The sequence below is a fragment of the Mustela putorius genome, unplaced genomic scaffold (assembly GCF_011764305.1).
Source record: "Mustela putorius furo isolate JIRA1106 unplaced genomic scaffold, ASM1176430v1.1 tig00003859_pilon_pilon_pilon, whole genome shotgun sequence".
NCBI classification, from domain to species: domain Eukaryota; kingdom Metazoa; phylum Chordata; class Mammalia; order Carnivora; family Mustelidae; genus Mustela; species Mustela putorius.
This window is the reverse complement of record NW_025422011.1, coordinates 33,453,949-33,479,331: the sequence shown is the minus strand read 5'-3', so window position 1 is coordinate 33,479,331 and position 25,383 is coordinate 33,453,949. Positions and strand designations below refer to the sequence as shown.

Genomic DNA, 25,383 nt, shown 5'->3' with positions numbered 1-25,383 from the left:
AGAAATGTCCATTCAAATCCTTTTCCCATTTTTAAGTTAGATTGCTTTTTATTGTTTAGTTGGAGAAGGTCTTTATATATTCTGGATATTCACCCAACAATGCTGGAGCATTTTAAGACATATTTAAGATTCACCATGCTTATAAATTTAACTTATAAGATTTCCAAGTGTAAATTCCAACAATTATTTGCTAGACAACTGAAATATTTAAAAAAGAAAATAAAAAACATTTAATTTATAAAAGCAAATATTAGCTAGGTTTATAAATAAAAGTGATTTTTTAAAATTTTTTATTTTTTATAAACATATATTTTTATCCGCAGGGGTACAGGTCTGTGAATCGCCAGGTTTACACACTTCACAGCACTCACCAAAGCACATACCCTCCCCAATGTCCATAACCCCACCCCCCTTAAAAGTGATTTTTTAAAAAAGATTTTATTTATTTATATGACAGACAGAGATCACAAGTAGGCAGAGAGGCAGGCACAAGTAGGCAAAGAACGGGAGAAGCAGGCACCATGCCAAGCAGAGAGCCTGATGCGGGGCTTGATCCCAGGACTCTGAGATCATGACTGGAGCCGAAAGTGGAGGCTTAACCCACTGAGCCACCCAGGCTCCCCAATAAAAGTGATTTAAAAATTTTAAAGTGATTGTTAAAATTTGCTACATTTATAAATAGAGTAAGACGTGTAAGTTAAAATTAAAAGTTTAAGGAAGGACTAAATTTAAGTTTAAAAATCAGATTTTAATTTTAAAAATCAAACTAGATCATCTTTCCTGGGCTCCAAACTCACAAAAGAGCCCAGGGAGGTCATACAGTTTGCCCAAGAGTTCAGAAGGCCCCAAATTCATAGCTAAAGACAACTGTGCTGTTGTAATACCTCAAATTTGTATGCCTAGCCTTTGGCTACAAATCACTTTAATAATACTACAGACAACAAAACAGAGATGATGTTTCTAAACATTCACAACTTGTTAGACTTTCTCATCCTCCAAGTTCCTCCAACAGAGACTACATCTCTGTTACAGGCCTGTACTCGAATGCTGAGCTGAAGAGTCCTAGTTCACATCTCCAAGGACTCACAGTCCTCAACGAGATTGTTCCCTAGGAAACCTGATATTCAGGTGCAAGACACAAGCTCCTCCCGCCTGGTGGTGACTTAAATGGTGAATGGTTCACTAGTCCAAGAGAGTCTGTTCAAAGTTAGTTCCCAACCAATCCTAGGGGGGCAGCAGCTCTCCCTCTGCCACGGAAGTTTGGTGAATCAGGACAGCGTCCTCTCCATCTGGGGAGTGAGCCAAACCTTGAATCAACACCTTCCCAGGTTTCTCAGTTTGCCACCAACTCAAGGAAATCCCAAACATGCAAAGTCCCAGCTTACAAAATAGATATAGTAGGCATCAAGAGGATTCCTTTGTCTCACAGATTCCCCAAAGAATTGTGTTTGGCAACGAGTATCCCTTGGGCATTTAAATTCTGATTCTTTCTACTCCTGAAATTCAGTTCCTATGAAACAGAAAGAGACCAGTTATGTGGAAGGAGGGGAACCAGTGGCGCTTTACTTTTGTACTTACCATCTGGGACAGACCCGAGAACCTTGGCCACCTGCCTCAGTTCCTGGATCAAACCCTGGAAGCAGCCTTTACAGAGCAAATGCTGGCAGGGTAGAAACCGGGCCCCCATATCGTGCAGGTCCTGTCGGCACACTGAGCAGGTCTGTACCAGGGCCTCCATCTGACCACTCCTGTGTTTCTGGTCAACTAGCGGCAGCCACATAAACCTCATGCCCATATTGGTGCCCATGCTCATGCTGGGGACCGGGGCTCTTCCAGTGATATCCTCATGTGTGAAGCAGTGTGTAGAGCGAGCAAGCTCCACTCCCTGTAAGTGAAGCACAAAGCAGAGTGACTCATTTCTTTTGGGTGGGGGATGTTCCTGAACAGGCCAGGGAGGACTCAGAGAGCTGGAGGCTCGTGCCTTGTAGCCTTCAGGCTTCAGCCTCACACCCTCACCTGAGCTCAAAGAGAGAGTCCAGCATCTCCGCTGTAGGAAGCAAAGTGGCAGAGGTCTGCTAGATTGTGTGCTTCTTACAGGGTTTGTTTACTTTCAAAAGTGTCCAGTATCTACCTGTGCTTCTCTTTATTAGTGGACAGGCTTGAGCTGAAATTTCATTTTGGAAAAGAGAAGGAAATGCATTAAAAGCCAAGTATATGCCAGGGGCTTCCTGTGCTTCCTATGCTTCATCAGTCCTCACAAGTATTCTTGGAAATAGGCATTATGATACTTTCACAAATTAAATAAAGCCATGAGGGACAGGCTGGGGAAGCTGAGGTTCAGAGAGGCTGGGTAATTGTACAAAGACAGGTGGTAAATAGTAAAGTTCAAATTCAAAATCAGACTTCACACTTATTTAGCACAGGGCAGCACAGTAGCCCCATGGAGGTAAGGGCAGTCTGTCTTAGAAGGTTTAAGTGTGGCTGAGTTCATTTCATTAGGCTTTGAGAATACCAAACTCTTTGGTCTCAAACCCCTTTATGTTTTTTAATTATTCAGGACCCCAGAGAGATTTTATTTATTTGGGTTCTATCTATTACTATTTACCATATTATAAATGAAAACTGAGAAAAGTAAAACTATTAATTCATGCAAAAACAATAAACCTATTACATGTCAACCTGAATAACGTACTTTTTTGGGAAAAAATTAACTATTTTCAAAACAATAAATTTAGTAAGAAGAGTGACATCATTTTTCCTTTTTGCAAACCTCATTAATATCTGTCTTAATAGGAGACAAATGGAATCCTATACCTCCTTCTTCAGTCAATCCACTCTGTGTTGTTTTGTTTATAGTGTATGAGGAAAATCCAGCCTCATGGGGCTGCACAGTTAGAAAAAAATATGGCTATGTTTAATAGCCTTGTCAGGTAACTGTGCACATTCTTTGATTCTACAAGTAGTAGTTTCTTAGAGGCTGGTTGCCATGTGGAGTCTGAAACTACATCAGTGAACATTTCTTACCCTGTTACATTAAAATCCACTGTACTATCTTGCACTGTGAACTGTTCTTTTACTCAGGCATCATTTTATAACACCAAGCATTTGCCATTTGGAAAATACTGGTTAAATGACTTATGCAGATGCTCTGAGTACTGACGTTTCATTAGACAATAACAAAACATCACACTCTTTGACATTGCCTCAAATCTTACTGAAAAATTCTTTACAAGGAAGATGTCAGACTCAAATAAAGATGTCAGACTCAGAATACCTTTACCAGAATTCTAATTTTTGCTGGGAACTCTAATTTTATCATTGGCAACAAATACTGTCGGGTTTTTTCCTTGAAATGACAGGCTCACTTCATTTTTGAGAAAATACCTGCCAGATTCCCAAGGTTGAATAACCACAGTCTGTCAGTTGTTCTTTCAAGTAAAACTGGTGTCATACAAAAACAAAAACAAAAAACAGGCTAGTTCAGCTTGCAACTCACACTACAGCACATGTGCAGTTCCTCTCTTTGATAAGTAGAAGTGCTTTATGCATTCTTCCAGTTTCTTCACACGGAATATTAAAAACATGTATTCAAGGACTGAAACGTAGTAAACTATTTACTGCTTCGTCATGGACACTCCTAAGTGAGACTCCCTTCTCTTTCCTTTCTCTCTCTTTTCCTGCAAATGCCTGGCAGTGAAGAACAGCATAACTTGTACCAGCATCTTTGGCTTTTTACACACCATCTTTGGTTTTTCCTTTGGCACCAGAGTGAATGCCAACCCAGCGAAAAGGGCAGATAACATCTTAATATTATTATGAAAATGTTTTTGATGCTATGGACACTTGCGGATACCTGTGACCCCATGGACACTAATGGAAGTCTCAGGGACCACCCCCATGCCCCCACCACCTGTCATCGGTCTATAGACAGCACCTTCAGAACTGCAGCATTAGGCTTTAAATAATTACTCTGGGGATTCAATGTGGTGGCATGGCTTTCCAACACCAGTGGGTACTACTCGGGATGAGTATACAAATAAATATTTCATTTCTGTCTTAGAAAACCAACTGAAGTAACTCTATGAGGATAAGGTTTAAATTAAAGGCATGGCCAAGAAATGGAGTCTCTGATTTGAGGATTGGGGGGTTCCAAAGGACTGAACTTCTACCCCCTTCCTCTGGCTGCTTTTCACTACACCTTAGCTCTTCCCTCTCCTTCCTATCTCCTCTGACCTGCGGAAGAGGATAGAGGATAGAGGAAGGCAGGGGTAGCAAATTCAAATGCTCACAGGGGCTAGCCATACAAATAGTTCCACCTAAAAGAATGTGGGTCCAGTGTTGTCAAACTTTAGTTTTCCAAAATGTCAGAAATCCACATTTTTACTTAAACTCACAAACACTGGCAACTAATTACATTTCAAAAACATGAGAAAACAGCATGAGTCAAACAAAACATACCAGTCATTAGCCTGTGACCTCTGCTTTAAGTCCCAGACAAACATGGACTAAATGAACATTATGTGAAAGTCTGGAAGGACAGAAAACCTCTCATATAACATTACCTTGCTACAAATCCCTCCTTTTAACACCTTACAGCCTGATCTGAGGGTTTCTACAACCTGGCCAAGGAATGGCAGAGCAAGTCATTCCATGTCACACTGGGAGTAAGAATTTCCAAAGACTGTTTGCATGGGTAGGAGAGAACAAAATTAATCATCAAAAACAAGTACTTCAGGCAAAAATGGGGAGAGAGACACACTAGGTAATGAGAAAACATCCACTTGAGCTAGACGGTGTTGAATGCGACATTATTACCTGTGTACTTGTTTACTGTCTCTTCGGACACAGTCCTAGGACATGACTTAGTCTTTCTTGTTCACCCTTGTCCCTGCTCCTCACTACCTGACAGGCATATATAGTGTCTGAACATAGCATGCACTCAATAAATATTTCTAAAATGAAAGAATGAATCTCAGCATTTTTCAACAAGAAAAATAAGATCCAAAGAGAATATGCTGTTTGTTCAATATCATTTGGCTAGCTGGGAAAGGACCCCAAACTTCTGTGTTCCTTCTGCTAATTTTATCATTTGAAATTAAACGAAAACCCCAGTATTTAAGCCCTTCTTTATTGTGCTATTGGATAAACTGCCCTCTAATGTACACAAATTCCTCTCTTCACATTTTGTTATTCTGAGTTTAATGGCAGCAAGGTTTTCCATCCTAGCTTCCAACAAAACTCTAGGAATGCATTTTCCATGTATTACCATGATATGTTTTTTTAAGGTTTTATTTATTTATTTGACAGGCAGAGATCACAAGTAGGCAGAGAGGCAGGCAGAGAGAGGGGAGGGGAAGCAGGCTCCCTGCTGAGCAAAGAGCCCAATGTGGGGCTCGATTCCAGGACCCTGGGATCATGACCTGAGCTGAAAGCAGAGGCTTTAAACCACTGAGCCACCCAGGTGCCCCGTAACATGATATTTTTTAAAAATCTATTCAACACAGCACAGAAAGACTCTCAGAAATTAGATTATTTTTACTTTGTGCTGAAGACAACTCTGTGGTCCTGTGGATTTTCCTCCAAATGCCATATTGCCATATATCAACAACTACTTATAGAGGCAAAAACAACCACAACAAAAACAAAACAAACAACAGCAACAAAACCACCTGAATCTGGTAGTTGAAAGTGGTAACTATACATGCTACTGGTGCATAAATTACTACAATCCATTTGGGGGGGGGAAACAGCATAAAATGAATTATAAAAATATTCATACCCTATAATACAGCCATCTCACTCCTGGGAATTTACCCTAAACAAGTTATTCAATAGAATAAAAAAACCACATACACACAAATGTTCACCGCATCACTGATAGCAGAGGACATGATAAGAATAACAACAACAACAACAACAAAAACAGGAGAAAATGGCTTGGTAAATTATAGTATATGCTGAAGATAAATTAGTCTTAAGCTATTAATAATAATAATCATGAAGACCAGGTAGTGATTCAGAAAAAATGTCATGATATCAAATGAAAAGCAGAATACAAAAGGATTTGTGTGCTACAATCATCAGCTTTGTAGGTAGCTATTTTTCCATGAAAGGTAATATTCAGACATAAAAAGAGCATTGTAAGGTATTGTGATTCAAGATGTTTTTTTTTTAACATTTTCTTTAATGTTTCACTGACTTTTCTATTATATGCAGTTCTTAAAAATCCTTTCTGAAATAAATTTGGATTTCTCAGTTTTTCCAGCATTCTCACTTAAAAAGAACAGAAACCCTCGCTCTTCCCATCTTAAATGAACAATCCTCTACTTGAAAAAGGAAAGCAACATATTTCCAAATGTCTGAACCTAAAGACGGAGTGCAAGTAAACTGGATCCACCCATTTTGTGGTTGCTGTCAGAAGGACTGCTGAGAACTCAGGAACCCAGAGGGTAGATGAAGAAAGAGGGATCACAGGGCCCTCTTCAGGGTGGGGGTGTGTTCATAAGGTACCCTGGAGAAAGGTCTGGGGTACCAAAAAGTTCAGTACATTTACCTGTCTCGCCAGGTTGCTGCCTGGCATCATCTCCCTTCTGCTCATTTCACAGGTATTTTCTGAGGCCCTGACTCTCTGGGGGAGCCCAAATGCCTGAGATGTCACAAGGCCATGCTCTACTTCAGAAGAGATGTCACAGAGAAGCAGGCCTCTCAGAGGTCAAGTCTCAGGGTCATGTTCCGTGTGCCTGAGTGGAGAAGGACAGGTCACCAAATGCCTAATGTCTGAATGCTTCTCGGTGTCAAACTTCATTTGTTCTCTCAGAGCTAGTCAACCTAGGGAAACTGACCTGCACTGACAAAACACACATAAGCCTTATGTTAAAGCTATAGGATTTCCTTGGGAATGAAAGGGAGCCTTCTAGAAACCAGAGCCAGACGATTGCCCAGGGCATGCCCTCTACCCTGGAGATGAAACCACCAATGAGAAGAGCATTAAGTGAACACAGAACCCAACAGAGTGCTGGTCCACTCAGGGAGAATTTCCATTCTGATGGATGGCCTGAGGGGTAGAATATAGCTCCTCTATACCCATGGAAGCTGGCAAAACTACCCAGAAGTAGTGCTCATGACCCAGAACCCTACCACTACCCCTGGACAGTCTTGGTCCTTGCTCTAGTCCTCCTTACAGGACACTTGATGGTTACCTTTCATTCCCAGAGCTCTGCCCAGCTTACCTCCATTCATAGACCATGTTCCCAAGGATAGCTCAGTTCGTCTCTTGTGCCCTTAATGGCCAGATCTGATTCAAATAGGGGGTGATCTCTTCTTAGGTCTCACCCCCCACTCTCAAGGCCACTCTTTCTGCTGGTCACAGGCAGTATGTAATCAAGGACTGAAGGACTGATGAAGACCATAATGCTGTGAGGTCAGAGAGGGAGTGGTCGCTGAGGTAAAAACAGATCTGGAAAGAGAAGACTAAAGACTAGGTAGGCCCAGGCTCTGTCTCTTGACAGCTTTGTAGCCTCTGGCAAGTCGTTCAACCTTCAGTGCCACAGTTCTCTCATTCTTATTCATAAAAGGGTGCTGGTAGTGCTGACCTCTCAGGCAAATACATTTTGTAAACTGCAAGGTGTACTTGGCTATTATCATTGTGGAAGAAGCAGAATATAAGGTGGGCCTTGAAGGCTGAGGAAGATTCAGGATATCTGATCAGGAAGAAGATGAGCACTACAGACGTGAGAAATGGCACCAGCACAGGCAAAAAGGCAGAAGAGATGTTTCAAGTCTGGCTGCAGGAAAAACCTCCCGTAAGAGAAGCTGAGGTTAGTTTGGAAAGGCAAGTGGGCTGTATTCTGTTGTAATAGGGAGCTATCCAACTTTTTTGATCAAATAAGTGAAAGGATGAAAGCCATGTTTTGGGAAGATGAACCTGGCAGAGATGTGAAGGATAAATGGATTGGAGGAGGGTTAGAATGCAGCCAAGATGGCCACAGAAGGCTGCTGAACTCAAGAGACATGATGAGGGTCTTAATGAAGGGAGTGGCTTGGGGGCTTAACAGGAGGAAGCAGATCTGAGATATAGAACAAAAGGGTATGGTGACAGTGTATTAGGGGAAATGAAGGCTTGGGAACAATTTTCAGGTCTCCCTGACATCACTATCTAGGTGGACAAGGGTGCCACTCACCAAGATATAGTATAAAGAAGGCACCAGTGAGCAGAGAAGACTGAAGTCTTTGAATATGTTTACCAGGTTTGTCTCTAGAATGTTCAAGGAATAATAATCAGAGATTAAGTAAATACAGGAGTGTAGAGCTCAGCAATGGAGATGTGAATTGAGGACACCCAAAATAAGCTCACCCAAGGACTGTGTACTGTGAAAAGTTAAGAGAGGCAAGGACCAGAGGTTGAAAAATAGCAACACTTAAATGATTAATAAAGTTAAAAGAACCTGAAAAGACTAAGAAATGGCCAGAGAAATATGAAGAAGAGAAGTTTCTAAAAGGAGTCAAAGAGGTAAAGTACAACAGAAAGAATGAGTGGTCAAAGGAATGGGAAGAGTCCATCCAATTTGTTGTTGTTGTTTTTAAGATTTTATTTATTTATTTGACAGAGAGAGATTACAAGTAGGCAGAGAGGCAGGCAGAGAGAGAGAGAGGAGGAAGCAGGCTCCCCGCTGAGCAGAGAGCCCAATGCGGGACTCGATCCCAGGACCCTGAGATCATGACCTGAGCGGAAGGCAGAGGCTTAACCCACTGAACCACCCAGGCGCCCTCAATTTGGTATTTTTTAATTGATGATTTGAGTCAGAGTGGTGTGCCTGAGGGCTAGATTGCTGCGGAGTAAACAATGAATGGGAAATCAACAAATGGACAGAATTCAGACTACTCTTTTGGGGAGCTTGACTGTAAAGGAAAGAGTAAGGGTGCTAGGTAGGTATCAGTCAGGGAGAATTTAGGATATTTCGCTAAAACATGTTACCTGACAGGAACGGGGTAGGGAAGATACACACATAGAGTAATTGAAAGAATGGGATTTTGGACACCTGTTGAGACTGAGAAATGGCTCTTCCACTGAGTGAGGTGACAGTAAGTACATTCAGTCACGTTAATTTGTTGAAGGTTGCTACATGCCAGGAACTGGGAGTGCGTGGATACAAGAAAATAATCCTGAACTACCACGGAATTTGGTGGAGAAGGGAAGACAAATGTGGTCGACAATTATATAAGAGCTGCCTACGAGACTGCGTGCGGGTACACGTGGGAGAAGTAAACAACAATGGCTGAATGGGCCAGAGAAGTTTCGCAGGTTCGAGGTTGAGCAGGGGTTCCCTGGTGCGAGAGAGGGTCACGGCCATGTCAGGTAGATTCAAGTGAAAAATTAAAATTTGGTGGTTAGAAAAAAGTACTTAAGAGTCTGCATTAAAAGGACCATAAAGCAACCAGGTATATAGATCCCTGAAGTATTAAGTATTGCTCAAACTGGGTATGCCCAGGATGATTGCACAAAGGCAAAGGTGGAATTAAGACCGAGTGCGTCCTCGGGTGTGGGTGAGCAGGTGCCGGTGGGTGGCAGACACCTAGGAAAGGGCTCAAAGGGAGCAGAGCGAGATACCCGGTGGGCACACTGAGGGTCAGACGGCGCCTCGCGAATCCGCAAGGCTGCCAGAGAACAAGCAAACAACCGCTACCGCTAGAGCCTAGCAGACCACAAAGAACGCGAGGCGCGAGGAATGGCTCAGAGTTGGGCGTTTGGCGAAGACCTGAGTGAGATACGGTGGCTTAGGCGGGTTCCAGAGCAGAAGCGCCGCGACGGCGTGCAGCACACAGCGCCCCAAGCCGCGGATTCAGCGACAGCTCTCAGCCTCAGAACCTGAGGGAATGCGGTCTGCGCGCGCAAGGAATTCCGGCCGCCACCGCAACCCGGACTCCGCTGAGAAGTCCAGCTCAAAGAAGGGACAGCCTAGTCTGGCAGTCACGCGAGACCCGCGAGACCTACGAAACCCGCGAGACTCAAGAGACCCCGCCCTAAGCCCGGCCTCCCTGCCGGAAGTGAGTCTCATTGGCTCCGCCCCCCTCATCGGTACCTCGCGAGATTTCGCAAAAACATCCCTTTTCCGTCTGGGCTGCCGACATGGTAGGTGGTTCTTTTTGTGCCTCTGCTTAGTTGCGGGTGCAGGCCGCGAGCACTACTCGAGTTGCACCCAGCCACCTACCCCCGATCTTGGCCCGGCTTTCCAGGCTGTCCATGGCGGACCTCAGGGCAGGGTGGCCGGCATCGGCCCTGGAGTCGGGCCGCGTGCTTTTCCTGGGTTCGAATCTCTTGAGACACGGGGACCCGCGCGCTCGGGCGCCGCCTTGATGAGGCCGCATGGCCCCGGGCCAGTCCGTAACTTCACCTTTGCTGAATGTGACCCAGCGCAGATACTTGATCCCCAAAGCCTACAGACCCTTCGCACACGGTCAAGCTCGCCCTCTGCCCCATCTCCCTTTGGCCTTATCACCAAGCACCTTTTTCCATACAGCCTTCCAGACTGAGGAAGACCCGGAAACTTCGGGGCCACGTGAGCCACGGCCACGGCCGCATCGGTAAGTGTCGGCATCCCATCCTGGTCGGCTTTGAGCTCTCCCCGCTGGGTACTTAGCTAGCCGGGAAGTGGGTAGGGTAGAAGTGGGTTCGCCTTCTGCGAATTTGACTGTTAGCGGCTGATTTTTTTTTTTTTTTTGGTAGAATTTTTAGAATTCTCTACAGTACTCCACTTGAAGAGAATTTAACATCAGTTGGGGGAATGAAATTTGGTTGGGGCAAGGTGTTAATTTGTCGAAGGCATGGAGTACTGTGGATAGTGCTCTGATGTGGAACATTGCAAAGAGATGTTTCACCCGTAAACTTGAGGGAATAGCAGTGCTTAAAGAGGTACTGTAGACTGGGAACAAGATAAGTAAATATGTAGAAGTGTGGGGAAAGGAGAAGAATTGAGGGGCTGGAGAAGGCTATAACTATGTAGCTTTGTATTCTTGCAGGCAAGCACCGGAAGCACCCAGGAGGCCGGGGTAATGCTGGTGGCATGCATCACCACAGGATCAACTTCGACAAATAGTGAGTGTTTCTTGGCTTGTGCTTCTCCTGGCACTGACAGTTTGGAGTTAGGGGCAGAGGGTTGGCTCAGGACACCTTCAATGGGAAGAAAGCCTCTTGCCACTGGAAAACCTTGTGTGTGGCTGAGTTTTACCAAGTTAACATTTGATGCAAACTGAGAACTTTTCATCGAGGCTAGAGTCACGCTTGGGTATCCGCTTATTGCCTTAGTGTGCTAGAGCCCTCGAAGAGTAATTGCTGACCTTATTCACTGGCTGTGACCCTCATGGCATAGTCAGTCACCGGGTTAGTGACATCAGATTAACTATGCACCTCCTAGATTGACTTATGTCCCCAAATTTGTTTAGAAAATCTCTTATCACAAGAATGTGTAAAATTGCCATAAAATACTGTCAAGTGATCTTGAAGACCTCTAGTCTTGGCATTGCCTCTGACTTTTTCAGTGACTTCTCCTGGTTCCATGAAATAAGGCTAGTCTTCTACTCCCGAGCATCTTTGGTGGCTTCTTTTTTAAATATTTGTTTTAGTTCAACAATGGATAGAATACCTGCTATGTCACTGTTGTACAGCAGTGAACAATTTACACTGAAACTAGGAGAGATGAACAATGAAGAGATGAACAATGTGTATCATCTTACACATCACTTCTTAATTGGAGTCAGGTTATAAAAGTGATTGCCCTTCTCTTCCTAGTCACCCAGGTTACTTTGGAAAAGTTGGTATGAGACATTACCACTTAAAGAGGAACCAGAGCTTCTGCCCAACTGTCAACCTTGATAAACTGTGGACCTTAGTCAGTGAGCAGACACGAGTAAATGCCGCCAAAAACAAGACTGGAGCTGCTCCTATCATTGATGTGGTGCGATCGGTGAGTGAAGGAATAGTTGTTGACTTCATAGTCCTTGCCTCTCAAAATTCTGGATAATCTAATCTATTTGATGATCTATATGGAATCTCTACCCAGTTACCTACTAGACTATTTCATCTTTTGATAGAATTTCCACAGGTAACTGACCAAAATTGAACTCTAGTTCAGTTGTGATTCACATAAAATATTTGAAGAATAATAATCTTTACAATCAGTAATCTTATCCCCACTGTTACTGCCCTGATTTATACAGGTTTGCATTTCTGGTCTAAGCTTTTGGCAGTATCTTGGCTCTGATCCCTCTTAGACAGCCCCGCTTATGTGAGGCACAGCTCTTGGCCCTTTATGTCCCTTACAGAATAAAATCCTGAGATGTTTGTTATTTATGGATTTCCGCTATCTGAAGAGATTTCCACACACCCCAGAACAGTGATGACAAAGCATTTTTGTATGTCTTTTGGAGTTCTAGTCTTGTCTCAGTTTTACCTCCCATGGGTATGGAGATAGTCTAAATCCTAAAGGGACTTTTGGTTAAGTTTTAAATACCTTTCCCCAGCCTACTTAACACTCCTTGAGCAATTTTGATGGTCAGGACTTCTTGGAACCTTGCTGGGAATGTAGTCTTTATTTTTGCTTATCACCTGGTAATTGAATAGGGTGGGGGAGATGTTTGCTTGAGGCTAGAGTCACATCCTGACACATCTCTTGTCCTGGTGTGCTAGAGTCCTCAGAGAGAATCTGCTGGTCTTGATTCACTGGCGAGGGCAGTCAGTGCCCCCGGTAGTGCCCAGATCAGAAACATGCTGTCCTAGCTCCTAGGTGGCATAGACTGGCAGGCACCTTTCTTCATCCAGGGAGTTGTCATCTGCTGTGGTGTGTATTAAAGCTTTTTTTTTTTTTCTATTCCTGCAGGGCTACTACAAAGTTTTGGGAAAGGGGAAACTCCCAAAACAGCCTGTCATCGTGAAGGCCAAATTCTTCAGTAGAAGAGCAGAGGAGAAGATCAAGGGTGTCGGGGGCGCCTGTGTTCTAGTAGCTTGAAGCCCCGTGGGGAGAGGTTCATTAAATGCTAACAAGTGCTTTTCTTTTCTGGTCTGGGTGTAAATTCTTTAGCACCCCTACCTCCTGACCTGTATATCAGAAACCCACCTAATGGATTTCCAGGAGTAAGGGTATGAGGGCCTGAGACTCAGTCAGCTCCCCTCAGAAAGTGTGGAAGAGAGCACCAGCACTTAGAGGACTTGGCCCAGTACCTAACTAGAACATTTTCATTTATAAAGTGAGAATGATAGCACATGTATGTATCTTAGAGTTAAAAGACCAGTTTGCATTGTATATTCTGAATTTACAATGAGTGGGAGAATACACCCTTTAACTGTAATACATGGCTCAAAGGGGGATATTCGGTTAGATATGTTTTGTTAAAGTAAGCTCTTACCCAGCATGGGACTTGAACTCAAGGCCGTCAGATTAAGAGTTACTTGCTCTACCAACTGAGCCAGTCAGGCACTCCAAAAGGGAAAACTCTGTTTTGTTTTGTTTTGTTTTTGTCAGAGAGAGTGAGCATAGGCAGACAGAGTGGCAGGCAGAGGCAGAGGGAGAAGCAGGCTTCCTGCTGAGCAAGGAGCCCGATGTGGGACTCCATCCCAGGATGCTGGGATCATGACCTGAGCCGAAGGCAGCCGCTGAACCAACTGAGCCACCCAGGTGTCCCAGGAAAACTCAGTTTTGATGGGGCATTCTAAAGAGTGGACAAAGTGATAGGATTGAAGCGATTGTGAAGGATATAATTCCTGAGCCTAAGGTTTTTCCTCCTTGACTCTGTCTTTTATCATACCATTCCAGAATCTTGAGAGGGGGCCCAGTCTGAATCTTAAAACACATCGGGGCTTTTACACATGAAAGCGGTTTGGGATCTAAAAAGCATTTGTCAGGATGTACATATCCCTGTGTATTAATGTTCAAAGAACTACATCATGAGATGCTAAAGATTCTAGTCTGAAATTAGCATAGAATTTGGGAAAGCCAGAAGCTGTACTTGGGCTTTCTGAGGTTTGTATCCTACAAAAATGAAACGGTGACCAGTGCTTGTGTGCAGATAGGACCTTCAGATCTCAGGGTAAATTATAATTTGCTACAGTTTTTCTAGTTCTTTCCAAAAATTGTGATGTTTTCTTTGGCCCCAAATAAAGTTGGTGTCTACAACCCTGGCCAAAAAAAATAAGATGACACTTAAAATGCGACTAGGTTTGAGTGGTGGTTTCTTAGTCCTCTAGGGTGATATGTGGGCTGGGAACCATGACTTCCTATGGGACAAATTTGTGACAACCTTTAGAGGATTCTGCAGACCCCCAAGTAAAAGGAAAATGGACAGCAAACTTAGTGATTTGGTTGAAAAGTGTGCAAAGGCTTTACTCAGTTGGACAAACTGGATAATTCAGATTTGATCTTTGATGATGGACATCGAAAGGCAAAACTGGTCCCTTAGTGTCTTGGAGGACATACAATCTGGAAGCTGAGGTCATGGATCTGAAATGGGTTGTAGTTGATATTGATACTAAGAGAATTTAATGTCTGATTATAATTACACAATGAAGAGTCTAAAAATATCTTGAGATACAGATGGGGTTTGAGCTTTTGACCCAAATCTTAACAGCTGTGTGTGGCATCTTTAAAGACTGAGGATTGTGTGGATTAAAATGGAAGTACTTAACCTTTTCGACTTCCTGTGAACGATTATGGGAGTGGACAAATTAATCCCCATGGTCTGATAAGTCAAGGGAAAATGATCAAGCAGAGAGAAGAGCAAACATGCTATCCAATTTGGGAAAGTTAAGCAAAATAAGTGAGTGTAGTTAGGGACTGGGCTGCAGTGGGAGGTGGAGCAAAGAAAATGGGAATGAGAAAGCAGGAGTAGGATTCAGAAAATTAAATGGATAGGACTTTGCAACTGGATGAATTGGGGTGGGGCTGGCAGCTAAATGGTTAGGCCTGGACAGGTAGGATTTAGCCCATATGTGAAAACAAGTCCCTTAGAAGCCAGTTTATTACCAAGAAATTTACTGTGTAGCATCACTACCCATAAACATGGTGGGGTTAAGTGGGATAATACCTATCCTTGTATGGAGGTGTAGATGGCCAGGCTGAATGTGAACGTCCCTCATCCATTTTAAATAGAAGATAATCCAGATACCATGCCATCCCACCTGGCCTTGGAAGGACAGCTGAAGCAGACTCTCCAGCTTGCTTACTCAAGTACCAACAACTAATAGCTGGCAGATGCTTTGATTCAGGTGTTAATCTTGTCGAGGAAGCCAGGAGACAAAACTGTACTTTCCTGTTGCAAATGAAAAGCACAGACCTATAGGGACCACTTGGCTTGTTTGATGGGACCAAGCGCAAACCTTACACTTTGACTTTATATTTGCATCAAAGGGGCCACTGCTGAGATACAGTCCACGCTGAAGAAACAAATGAAGCTGCCAAGCTGCTTAGTCTGTGCTGCAGGCAGAGGCCCACACTGCCACTGGTCTTTTTAGTGGCTGATCTGGGTACAGGGTCAATAGAAGTCTTCCCATAAACGAAGGCCAGAGCGTTGTCAGATAACCTCCAAGTCCGTGGTCTTCAACCATGTTTACCTTCCTCTAAAGACTGGTAAAATAACGTCACCTAGCCCATCAGGCTGACCTGCTTATTTTCTATAGCTTGGATTGCTAAGGATAGGATTTCTGGCCTAATGTACATGTGCTTTAGATACGTTTTCATACAAACCTCGGAGCTGAAGCTTTAAAAAGATAACGTCGATATCGGACTCGACCCCATTTTCAAAATCCGCTAACGAATTTAAGGTTTCAATTCAAATACGCGTATTCTTACTTGATGGCCAGGCCACACAAAATCAGCCCCTGGTCTGAAAACCCCTGGTGTGCCTAAGGGCGCACCATCGGCGGAAGGCGGACGACAACGGAGACGGCAGAGGCCACAGCCCTACAGAGCCTGAGGCTCCCGCAGCTGCCCTTGTGGTTTACACGGCCCTACTTCTGCGACGCCATCACACAACACCCACCTCTTCTCGCCTCAGCCCTGGAGAACCACTTCCTGAGGGTGTAAGGTTCTGGTTCCGGGGTCACATTAACCTCACCCGCTCCACGACCGGAAGCACGTTCGGCACCGGTTCCTTCCGTGGGCGCAGCCAGTTCCGGAATGGGCGGAGCCGGGCTTGTCGAGCGGCCGGGAGACTTTCCTAGGCATGGCGGGAGGTTTAAGTCGGCGGCTCTCGGTGGGCGTGGGCCCCTTCAGAACAGGGGGCCGGGCCAACCTTGCGACGCTTATGGAAACATGGTTTTTATATTCACGTCAAACACGGGAATTTCCAAACTTCTCAGAATTAGCTTGTTAATTGGTTGTCAAAAAGATGAGCGCCAATTACGACGTTCACGGTACCTGGGACACCTGCTTGTACGTACATGGAGATTGAAATGGGAGGACATAAAACTGAGAAGGCATTTCTAATGAGCTGTGTGAGGTGGGGGAGATGTATGTTTTGATAGTTTGAGTTTCTTGCTTAACCAAATGCATATTTAATATAATATATTTAATAGAATATAAAAAGCAATATAAATGGACAGAAAATAATTTCCAAGTTACCAGAAACTTGCCAGTACCGAAATGTAGTATTTTCTCTTGGTCTAGAATTTTCATGACTTTTTTTTAAGTTTTCATGACCTTTTAAGTGACACTCACCCCCACCTCCATAGGCAAATAAGATGTTTAGGAAGGCATACTACTACTTTGGCTCTAGAAATTAATTTCGTGTATCACCTTTATTAAGAATGTAAATTGAATTCTGGCTCTGTTTTATGGCCCAATTTTTGTTTTACTTTTATTTCGCCCCCTCCTTTTTTTTTTTTTTTTTTTTTTTTTTAATACTGCTTCTGTATCTTTATAAATAAGTCATTTGGGTACAAGTTACAAGTCTCCATGTAAAAGGATATTATTATTAGCAAAAATTTGAACTGAGCTGTGATTATAATTAGAATGCTTTTGGGGGAGCCCTAATTCCAATATAAGCTGGAGTTGGAATAATATGGCTTTCCAAAGATACTCCTTCAAAATACTGCCTTTAAGGAACCCAGATTCCTCATTTTGACACTACAGTTTACCAGAGCATGCATATTTAGTTTAAAAACAAACAAACAAAAAGGCATTTAGGAAGATGTATTGGGAACCTGCCCTGCTCTAAAAGTTACCAAAGTGATTAAGAAGAAAACCCAGGGCCTTTATTGACTCCAGAATAGAAGAGGGCTGACACTCTGTAGGCATTGGGGCTTCTGGTAGAGGAAAAGCTTTGTGTTGTCCCTGAGTAAGTGCCCTTGGGTGGTCAGAAAGATGGTTTAAAGACACTTATTTTCAATGGTGGCAAAAACCATCCTCTGGGGAGACAGTTTGAAAATTAATGGGGCAGGGTTTTTTTTGTCACAATCATGGAGGGTCCAGGTTGCTAGACATCCTGCAATGTATGGGTTGATTCTAAACAACAAAAATCTAGTTTAGATCTATCTCCATTTTACACATAATACCCTCCCCCAGGGTATAAATACTTCTCAGTTTTCCAGGATTCCAAATGCTGTTTAAGTTAAGGGAAAGCTCATACTGTGTTTTGCTCACAACATTGCCAAAAGCTGTTCAATTCTCTGGGGTGCACGAGTGGCTCAGTCCGTTAAGCATCTGACTCTTAATTTTAACTCAGGTCATGACCTCAGGGTCTTGAGATTGAGCCTGTGCTGGGCTCCATGCTCGGTGTGGAGCCTCTTTAAGATTTCCTCTCCCTCTCCCTCTGCCCCTCCATACCCTCTAAAAAAAAAGTTGTCCAGCTCTCTTACCAATGGTAGCACTTACTCAGTAGAATCTGTTGCTGATACAACACACTTTGATCTGTGCTTGTGTAGCTGCTAAATTCAGTGATTCTATATCTAACCTCATTATATCTTCTAGTACAGCTATACCCAAGCATTTACATATTTAAATACATGTTAAACAAAATTTTTCCTTTTATTTCTCCCTATTTATATGAAAATTAAGGTATGTTTAGGTAGGTTACCTTATATACCAATTTCATTTCAGGATAGTAAAGGGGGGAATTAGAGTATGTGCTATAGAAAAGGAGAGTGTTGGATCAGATAGGGTTAAAAACCATCTATTTAGGGGTCATGTAAAACAACTTGAAAGAAGTCCTGACCACTTTTTGTCAACCCCATACCAGGCTGCCTGCTATCATACCCTCCTCTATATTCCCCCAAAGTCTTCCGTGCCTAGTCCATAGTACTCCCTGTGTGGACCCTTGTAGCCTAACCAGAGCCATTATGGGCCTGTACTGATTTTCTGAATTAGGATGAAGCTGTGGCCCTTACAGGAGGAAAAAATCCTTGGGGTTAATCTTAGGTATCCTAAGATTTTAAAGATACATAAAAGTTTCAAATTTTATTTTAAAAAAGGAATTTATACCTATATCTCTTGTGATGTAACCACATATCTGTGAGGATTCTTTGGAATCACATTAAAAAAGAGGGGAGTGGGAGAAGGAAAGGAGAAAGAAACAGCTTTTGGAAACTGTATTATTACTATTTTACTGTTAAGGAATCTACTTCTGTGACCATCATGAAGCCCAGGCTGGGTTAGCAGTAATGAGTCCTGAAGTTAACTATACCAGACCCTGGACTTTCTGTTGATAAGTACTATCTTCTCTACTTTAGCTTGAGAACTCAGATTCATGAGGCCTCAATCTCTGCCTCCCTATTCCTGGAAGATGCCAAAGCCAACTATGTAAGAGGCTTTTTCAGAGGAGACGACGACTTTGTCTTCCCAGAAAACAAACCCTTTACACTTTAGGAGGAAGATAGCAACCTCAAACCCCAAACAGGTTGGGACCTTGGGAGCCTCAATGGAAATGGGAAGGAAGAGGTAAGGGAGTCCAGGATAGGACTGTCTCCTGTTTAAGTAGGCCAGGGCGGAAGGACAGGAAGGTCTACTTCTTGGTTCAAATCCTGCCAGTGCCAAACTGAATTCAGTTAAGGGAGTTCCAGCTTACTGCCTCATCTTTCGTCTTAGAAATTTTCACAGTCTTTGCTCTGCGAAGGCCTTGGGTGGGTGAAAAGCCTAAGCCACCCATATTTCCTGCCCTGCTCTTCTTGCTTTTCCAAGGAATATTGCAGAGGTCAACAGGAGAAAACTAGTAACAGAGTGACAGAAGAGCTATAGGCAATGGGCCAGAGCTGTGAGCAAGCCTGGGTTGGCTTTTGCTGAGCTTTAACCACCAATGTCAGGACACCCAGTGATGTCTTCATCACTTTTAGTATGAAGTGAGGGCTTCATAATAAAGAGCAAAATTTTAAGATTCACCTAACAGTGGAGCTGCAAGCACTGAGCATTCTTTCCATCACTGGGAACACTTACACAGAGAGTCTGAACAGCTGGTTATCGAAGTGGCAAGCTGAACAAAACAATGACAAGGTATCTTCTAGACCAGTCATAACAGTTCAAGCCAGAGAACTTGTTTCAGGGGAGGTAAGTGACTCACACTGAAGCTGAACTCTTAAGGAAGTGCTCATTCCCTGCATGATGGTGTTTCATTCCTGACTGGCCTATCTGAGCCCATCCCCCAGGAGAGAGAACTATAGAAAATGAAGCCAAGGAACACGTAGGGCTCTGGGCCCAAATAACTGTACACTGTTTATTGAGAACACCCGTAGATGGTGGGAAGGAGGGATGCCCTGTACCGCATCGTGGCCACCACGGACTGCAAGCTGGGCCTGGAGAGCACTGGAACAGCCGGGGGTGGGGGGTGGGCTTCCCGTGACTCACTGACCATCATCACAAAGGTGGGAGGAACAAGAGAGGGCCAGGCCCGAGAGTCTGGTACCACGCTGCAAATGGGAACTGATTGGCCTTTGCCTTTCAAAAACGGAGGGTTAGGGGAGGGGGACTACTGGAAAAAAAATAGAAACTCTAAGATTAAAAAAAAAAAAAAATAGTCTTCCTGTACATAACAAGACAGCATCTGCTCTCCAGGGCCCAAGACTGGCAGCAGGGGCCTCAGGCAGGCAGGCCTGGAGCCTCCAGGGGAAGATCAGTGGTTCGGCTGAGACAGTCAGCTGCACATAATTGGCCAGTCGCCAGCACCCAGCCCCTTGGGAATATACAAATATTTACCAGATTCTCTTTGCTTGTTACAAAAAGAGATAAGAAAGCTTACAGCAGATTATTTACAAACAGTATCCTGGGATATTGTGAAGGCAGAGGTGGGCTGGCTTGGAGGGCAGGGTCTGTGGGGGCAGAGTAGCCACAGCAGCCCAGAAGGTTCCAAGCTGGCCCCCTCCCCAGGCTCCAGGCTTGGCAAGGCACTGGGCTCCGTTACTGGGAAAGGGGCTTAATTCTTCTTGTGGAGGAACTTCATTTTGTTGCCTGTGGGTCAGAGAGGGCAAGGGTGAGGTTTCAGTATCAACTCTTGTAACAGCCTTAACCCTCTCAGTGGGAGATCTGGCTAGAAAGACTGGATTTTAGCTGAGATGGATCTGATCCGGGGCAGTGAAAATATGTTAGAGTTCTAATTAGGGCACTGGTATCAATCACTGTGGCTATGTGCAAGCTATTTAACTTCTTTGGCCCCAATTTCCCTTTAAACTGAGACATGCTATGAAGACAGTGGAGGTTTTCAGAGAAGGGCACTCTGGCACTGAGACTTTTGTAGACCCCTTTAGGCCTAGAGAAAAGCTCACTGCCCCCAGAATCCTCATATACACTCAGAAAGGAACACGCAGGAAAAGACCTGATTTATGTAAGGATCTCTGGTTTCTCCTGGTTCTGCAATTTAATGTGCTTAATAGGGGCGCCTGGGTGGCTCAGTGGGTTAAGCCTTTGCCTTCGGCTCAGGTCATGATCTCAGGGTCCTGGGATCGAGCCCCGCATTGCGCTCTCTGCTCAGCAGGGAGCCTGCTTCTTCCTCTCTCTGCCTACTTGTGATCTCTGCCTGTCAAATAAATAAATAAAATCGTAAAAAAAAAAAAAATACTGTGCTTAATGCTCTTGGAGGACTGGGCTGAGAACCTCTTCACCAGGGGATCTCTTACTCTTCTGTCTACAGCTCCAATATAAATACCCTCTGGTACTGGTTTAGAGTAGTTTGGGTACAGATACCCCAGCCCCAGCTTCTTGCTGAACATCTGTCTCATCAGTGACCATGCTACTTACCCAAACCTCGGAGAAACTTATTCATCCCACTCTGCTCAGTGTCTGGGAGTTCCTCTAAATACTGCTCCACTCGCTGCTCAAAGAGGCCTGGGGAAGAGGAGGAACAGGGAATAGAACCATCATTGCAGGAAGGGAAGGGAGGCCTATTGGAGGGGACCATGGGCACAGAGAAACAAAGGATCTGCAATCACAATTTATGGGAGCATCTTACTAGAATTCAGACTGTCTCATCATCAGAACTGTAGTTAATAACATCTCACTGTGCTCACTTGCTGAAGCAAGAGGTCCTCAGCACCTTGCTTCCCAGCGCATGTGCCTGAGCTACACTCTGTAAGGCAAAGATGCCACTCCTTGTTTCAGAGCTGGTGCCTTCTCTAGGTCCTCTTAGAACACTCTACCATGTTGTTCCAAAAGGTTTGTTAGACTAAATGGATGGTATTAGTGAACAGAAAATGTAACTAATAACCCTGAGGTTAGAAAAAAAGATCTTGATGAGATTAAAAAAAAAAAAAAAAACCCACACAAAAAAGTCCTAGAGTGAGCTGATCTGATATTAGACACAAGGTAACCTATTCTGAATGGAGGCTGCCACCAACCCCAAGAGCTAGCTCAATTTTCTTCATGGCTTCTCCAACCTCTGGTTCTTAGAACCCCCTAAATTGCTCAGTCTGGCCTTTTTCTCTGAATGAGAAGAGCATCTGGGGAGGGGATGGGCAACCAATGGTACGCTGCTCTTGGGTGGAGGGAGACGCTACCAGCCACATGGCTGCGGCCTGTGCACAATCTCGTGAAGGCATTTACTGCAACAGGAGGAGAAGAAAGCTCTGTTGGTGGTTTCTAGCAGAAGAAAGGGATGGTAGGAGGCCTGGCCCAGCCAACAGCTAAGAGCTTCTGTCATGGTGCCCAGTTACTCTGGCCTGCTAGTAGCCCCCAACCCCAATCTCTTCTGGCCTTACCCTTTGCCCGACACTTTCTTAGCTCCCTGTCTTGGATGAAGCCGGCAAACATCTGAGACTCCATAAAAACCTCAAGAAAACGACGGATGCTCTTGGAGGCCACAGACTTGCGGAAGGCCTCTCGCTGAAAGGCCCTCTCTCCCTTCTCGCTCTGAGTCAGGAAGAGGGAGTAGTGCCCGACAGTCTCCACAAAGAACCGGATAAACACCTCTGACACGAGCCCATTGAGGGTATTACATTCTGGAAGAGAAAAGACAAATCTTCAAGGTTCAGGCCAAGAACCGGTCATCTCCAACCTCCAACCCCAATCTCTACCTGGTATTGTCTCCCTCTCCCCAAGAGAATTTCTAGCCAGAACCACTTAGCGGTTTTTGAAACTTTATCTCTTATGCTCCTGGGCTTGTAACTAGCCTCTGATCTAGGTCAGAAACTGTGCTCTGCACATGCAAGTAGGCAAATATTCACTGTGCAACTGTGAGTGGAAATCAGAGACCAGAGGATCACTTTCCCCATACTCCTTACCCTTGGTGGTTTTCCTGGGCTTCACAAGAAGAGGAAGTTCCCTCCATCTCCTGCAGGGGCTCAAGGCAAGGCCCCTGAGGGAGCAATAACTAGTTTCCTATCAGCAAGAAGAGTCTAGGCATTGCCATATGTCTTTGGGTTTTCTTTCTCAAACCTTCTGAAGTAGAGAAGAATTAGATGGAAGAGGGTAGCTTTCTAGCCTGGGCCACCCCAGAAGTGCCCCCAAAGTTATGTTTCTCAACTCCCCCTGACAAAACACCACAATCTTCTCTCCCTGCAGGCCCTTTACTCCCTGAGCCCACTGGTAGTGGGGCTGGAGAATTCCAGGCTAGGCTGAGACCAAGGTCCTGTACCTGAAGCCCCATCAGTGAGACGGTTCTGGTATGTAGAAACAGGGTCCTGGTACCATAAGGCCCAGATCCAGAGCAGAGGGAGTCCTGGGGCCAGAGCTGATTCTGCCCTGGGGCAAGCCTCACTCACCATCATCAGAGTCGCTGTCAGAGTCCTGGGAGATCAGTTCATTCTTCCTCTCTAGAGCCTGCTCCAGAGCCGCCTGTAACTTCCTCGGTAACAGCGTGTCCTCATCATCCATCTACAGGGGAAGGAAAACACACAGTCATCATAATTATAGACACTGAGCACTTACTATATGCCAGGCCCTGGCTAAAGAGCTTAAATATTTAATATTATTCATTCTTCCCCCAAATCCCAATACTATTATCAACCTCATTTTATAATGAGAAGCTGAGCAGAAAGAGAGGTTAGGAAACTCGTCCAAGGATAAAAAGATAAAAAGTGGTGGAGGCCGTGGCATTCACTGCCCAGGAGCTCGGGGTTCCTTGCCCAGCACCCTGAGGAAGCTTCCCCAGCTCCTCTTTCTCCAGCTCCATGGTGGGAAGCAGAGCTGGCTTAGTGTAGGGAAACTATGGCCCAGCCTGTGGCTCAGGTATGAGGTTAGGCTGTCGTTCCTATCTCTGCATTCTTGTTCTATGTCTGTACCTTGATGCCTTGTACCCAGAAGTGGCAGCTGTCAGTGGTGTGTAACACACTCTACCTTCCCGGAGGGCACACCAGTGGGCTGTGCTCCTTAGTGGAAAGCCGGAAGAACTTCCATGGCTAACAAAGGCTTTCTAAAGTTACTACGATGACTGTAAACCTTGGAATTCCATAGCATCCTGTGCATCATGTATCATCCCCCAGCAACATTTCAAGGCAGGTGGTGTCACCATGCCCACTTTAGAGATGAGAGAACTCTGGCTTGGAGAAGTTGGGAGGCCTGCCTGAGATCGTGGGGCTCCAAGGTGGCAGAACCAGACCTCAAGTGTTCAGACTTCCAGGCCATGCTCTTCACATTCCCACACTCCATCACACTGGATGATCCCAACCAGAAAGGCAGATCCTGCTGGGGTCAACACTTCCCCGATCAGTTTCTCCCCATTTTTGTCTAGTCTGTGAATATGGATCCCAGAGAGCTCAGCAAATAGGCTGTAAGGGTTGAGCAATGTGTGTACCAGTGTCGGGTGCCCTGGGCCCTGCAGCAAACAGGCATCTACCCCAGGGCAGGACATATTCTGTGGGGTCCTGCTCTTTTTTACCTGTCGGATGAATCGGTCGGATCCCAGATTCACCATCAGTGCCTAAAAGAAAGAATCATCAGTGGCAGTGATGCAGGGAATGAGCCCCTGCGATGCCCTCAGAGTCAGACAACAGGAATAACTCCAGGAAGGGACAGGAGCTGGGCAGAGAGGCCCAGAGGCCACAAGTGAGAAGATTCCAGTGGTCTTGGTCCCTTCCTTTCCCCCTCCACCCCTCCCTCCCTCCTGGGAGATTCTGTTCCTTCAGTCCCTTTATTCCTCCATCCCTCACCCAGCTGGTCCCCCAGACAATGGCCCACCTCCTCCACAGGCAGCTCCTTCAGTTTGGGGAGGGAGCTGGAGAGCAGGCCAACCAGGAAGGGTGTGGGACAGCAGACGATGTCAATCATGGAGGCCGGAAGGACAGGAATGAAGGTGTGCTGCCAGGAGAAGGGGTAGAGCAAGGCCACCACGGCATGGGAGCAGCTGGAGAGTGTACTGGTAGACAGACAGAGACAAAGCACCTGAGCCCAGGCCTAGCACCTTTGGGGAATGGGAGTTAGAACATCCTTTTATAGGTTAAGCTTCCCAGTGCAACAGAAGTGCTAATGGAGCTCAGGTCAGGATCTGACCCTGCAGACTGGTGAAGCCCCCACATTCCCACTGCTCAGGGCCTCGAGGACACTGGTACCACCAACCTTCTTTGGGACTTGACCTAGGAACAGCCACGAAGATACACAGTAAAGCTTAAACTCACAAACGACTCACATACATACCCGCAATGGCCACCCTAATGCACAGACAGGCCTAACTTGGTGGGGAAGTAACAGCTCAAGCCAGGGAACATGAAGGTAAGGGGAGCAAGAGTTGATCACATAATCGGAGTATGCAAGAGCTGGAAGGCCGTCAGAGGTAGTCTTACCAGGTCTACCTTTTATAGCTGGGCCTACAGATACGAAGGGTCAGTTTCATAAGTGGCCAACCCAGGACACAACCAACTGTCCTGTCTCCCAGTCCCATGTCACTTGACTACTCTGCCGTCTATCCAACCCTTCCTCTCTGTAATCGCAAAAAGTGGTCTGAGGACCACTGACTGAGGTGAGGAGCCCGGCACCACTCCTACCA

General features: G+C 45.0%; 3 protein-coding genes and 2 non-coding genes across 16 annotated transcripts in view; 3 read left to right on the top strand and 2 right to left on the bottom strand.

Moving 5' to 3' along the window:
* The window catches only part of TRIM66 (tripartite motif containing 66), a 57,253-nt gene extending 47,280 nt beyond the window's left edge, over window positions 1–9,973 (bottom strand). The window contains exons 1-3 of one of the 4 annotated variants that reach the window (XM_004751917.3): window positions 7,230–8,629; window positions 6,554–6,740; window positions 1,579–1,885 (exon numbers count right to left, since the gene is read on the bottom strand). In XM_004751917.3, coding sequence (XP_004751974.1) covers window positions 1,579–1,885; window positions 6,554–6,598 — 352 coding nt within the window. In that variant the 5' untranslated portion in view covers window positions 6,599–6,740; window positions 7,230–8,629. Of the gene's footprint in view, window positions 1–1,578; window positions 1,886–6,553; window positions 6,741–7,229; window positions 8,630–9,755 lie in introns of those variants that run through there. The other 3 variants (XM_004751918.3, XM_045065854.1, XM_004751921.3) reach the window with 3 other exon arrangements.
* A 65-nt stretch (window positions 9,974–10,038) lies between these two features.
* On the top strand, window positions 10,039–13,045 carry RPL27A (ribosomal protein L27a). The gene is made up of 5 exons (XM_013055797.2): window positions 10,039–10,129; window positions 10,518–10,581; window positions 11,017–11,092; window positions 11,786–11,960; window positions 12,873–13,045. Exons 1-5 carry the CDS (start codon window positions 10,127–10,129, stop codon window positions 12,999–13,001), a joined length of 447 nt encoding a protein of 148 aa, XP_012911251.1. The 5' UTR covers window positions 10,039–10,126; the 3' UTR covers window positions 13,002–13,045.
* LOC123387810 lies at window positions 11,260–11,390 on the top strand. Its single transcript, XR_006602298.1, has one exon. It is a non-coding gene; the product is annotated as a small nucleolar RNA SNORA3/SNORA45 family (small nucleolar RNA).
* On the top strand, window positions 12,634–12,764 carry LOC123387809. Its single transcript, XR_006602297.1, has one exon. It is a non-coding gene; the product is annotated as a small nucleolar RNA SNORA3/SNORA45 family (small nucleolar RNA).
* A 6,630-nt stretch (window positions 13,046–19,675) lies between the features above and the next one.
* Window positions 19,676–25,383, bottom strand: part of DENND2B (DENN domain containing 2B) — a 173,270-nt gene continuing 167,562 nt past the window's right edge. For all 9 annotated transcript variants that reach the window (XM_045065852.1, XM_004751927.3, XM_004751930.3 and 6 more), the window contains 6 exons: window positions 24,579–24,756; window positions 24,280–24,321; window positions 23,165–23,276; window positions 22,163–22,402; window positions 21,207–21,293; window positions 19,676–20,420 (listed from right to left, as the gene is read on the bottom strand). In XM_045065852.1, coding sequence (XP_044921787.1) covers window positions 20,386–20,420; window positions 21,207–21,293; window positions 22,163–22,402; window positions 23,165–23,276; window positions 24,280–24,321; window positions 24,579–24,756 — 694 coding nt within the window. In that variant the 3' untranslated portion in view covers window positions 19,676–20,385. The remainder of the gene's footprint in view (window positions 20,421–21,206; window positions 21,294–22,162; window positions 22,403–23,164; window positions 23,277–24,279; window positions 24,322–24,578; window positions 24,757–25,383) is intronic.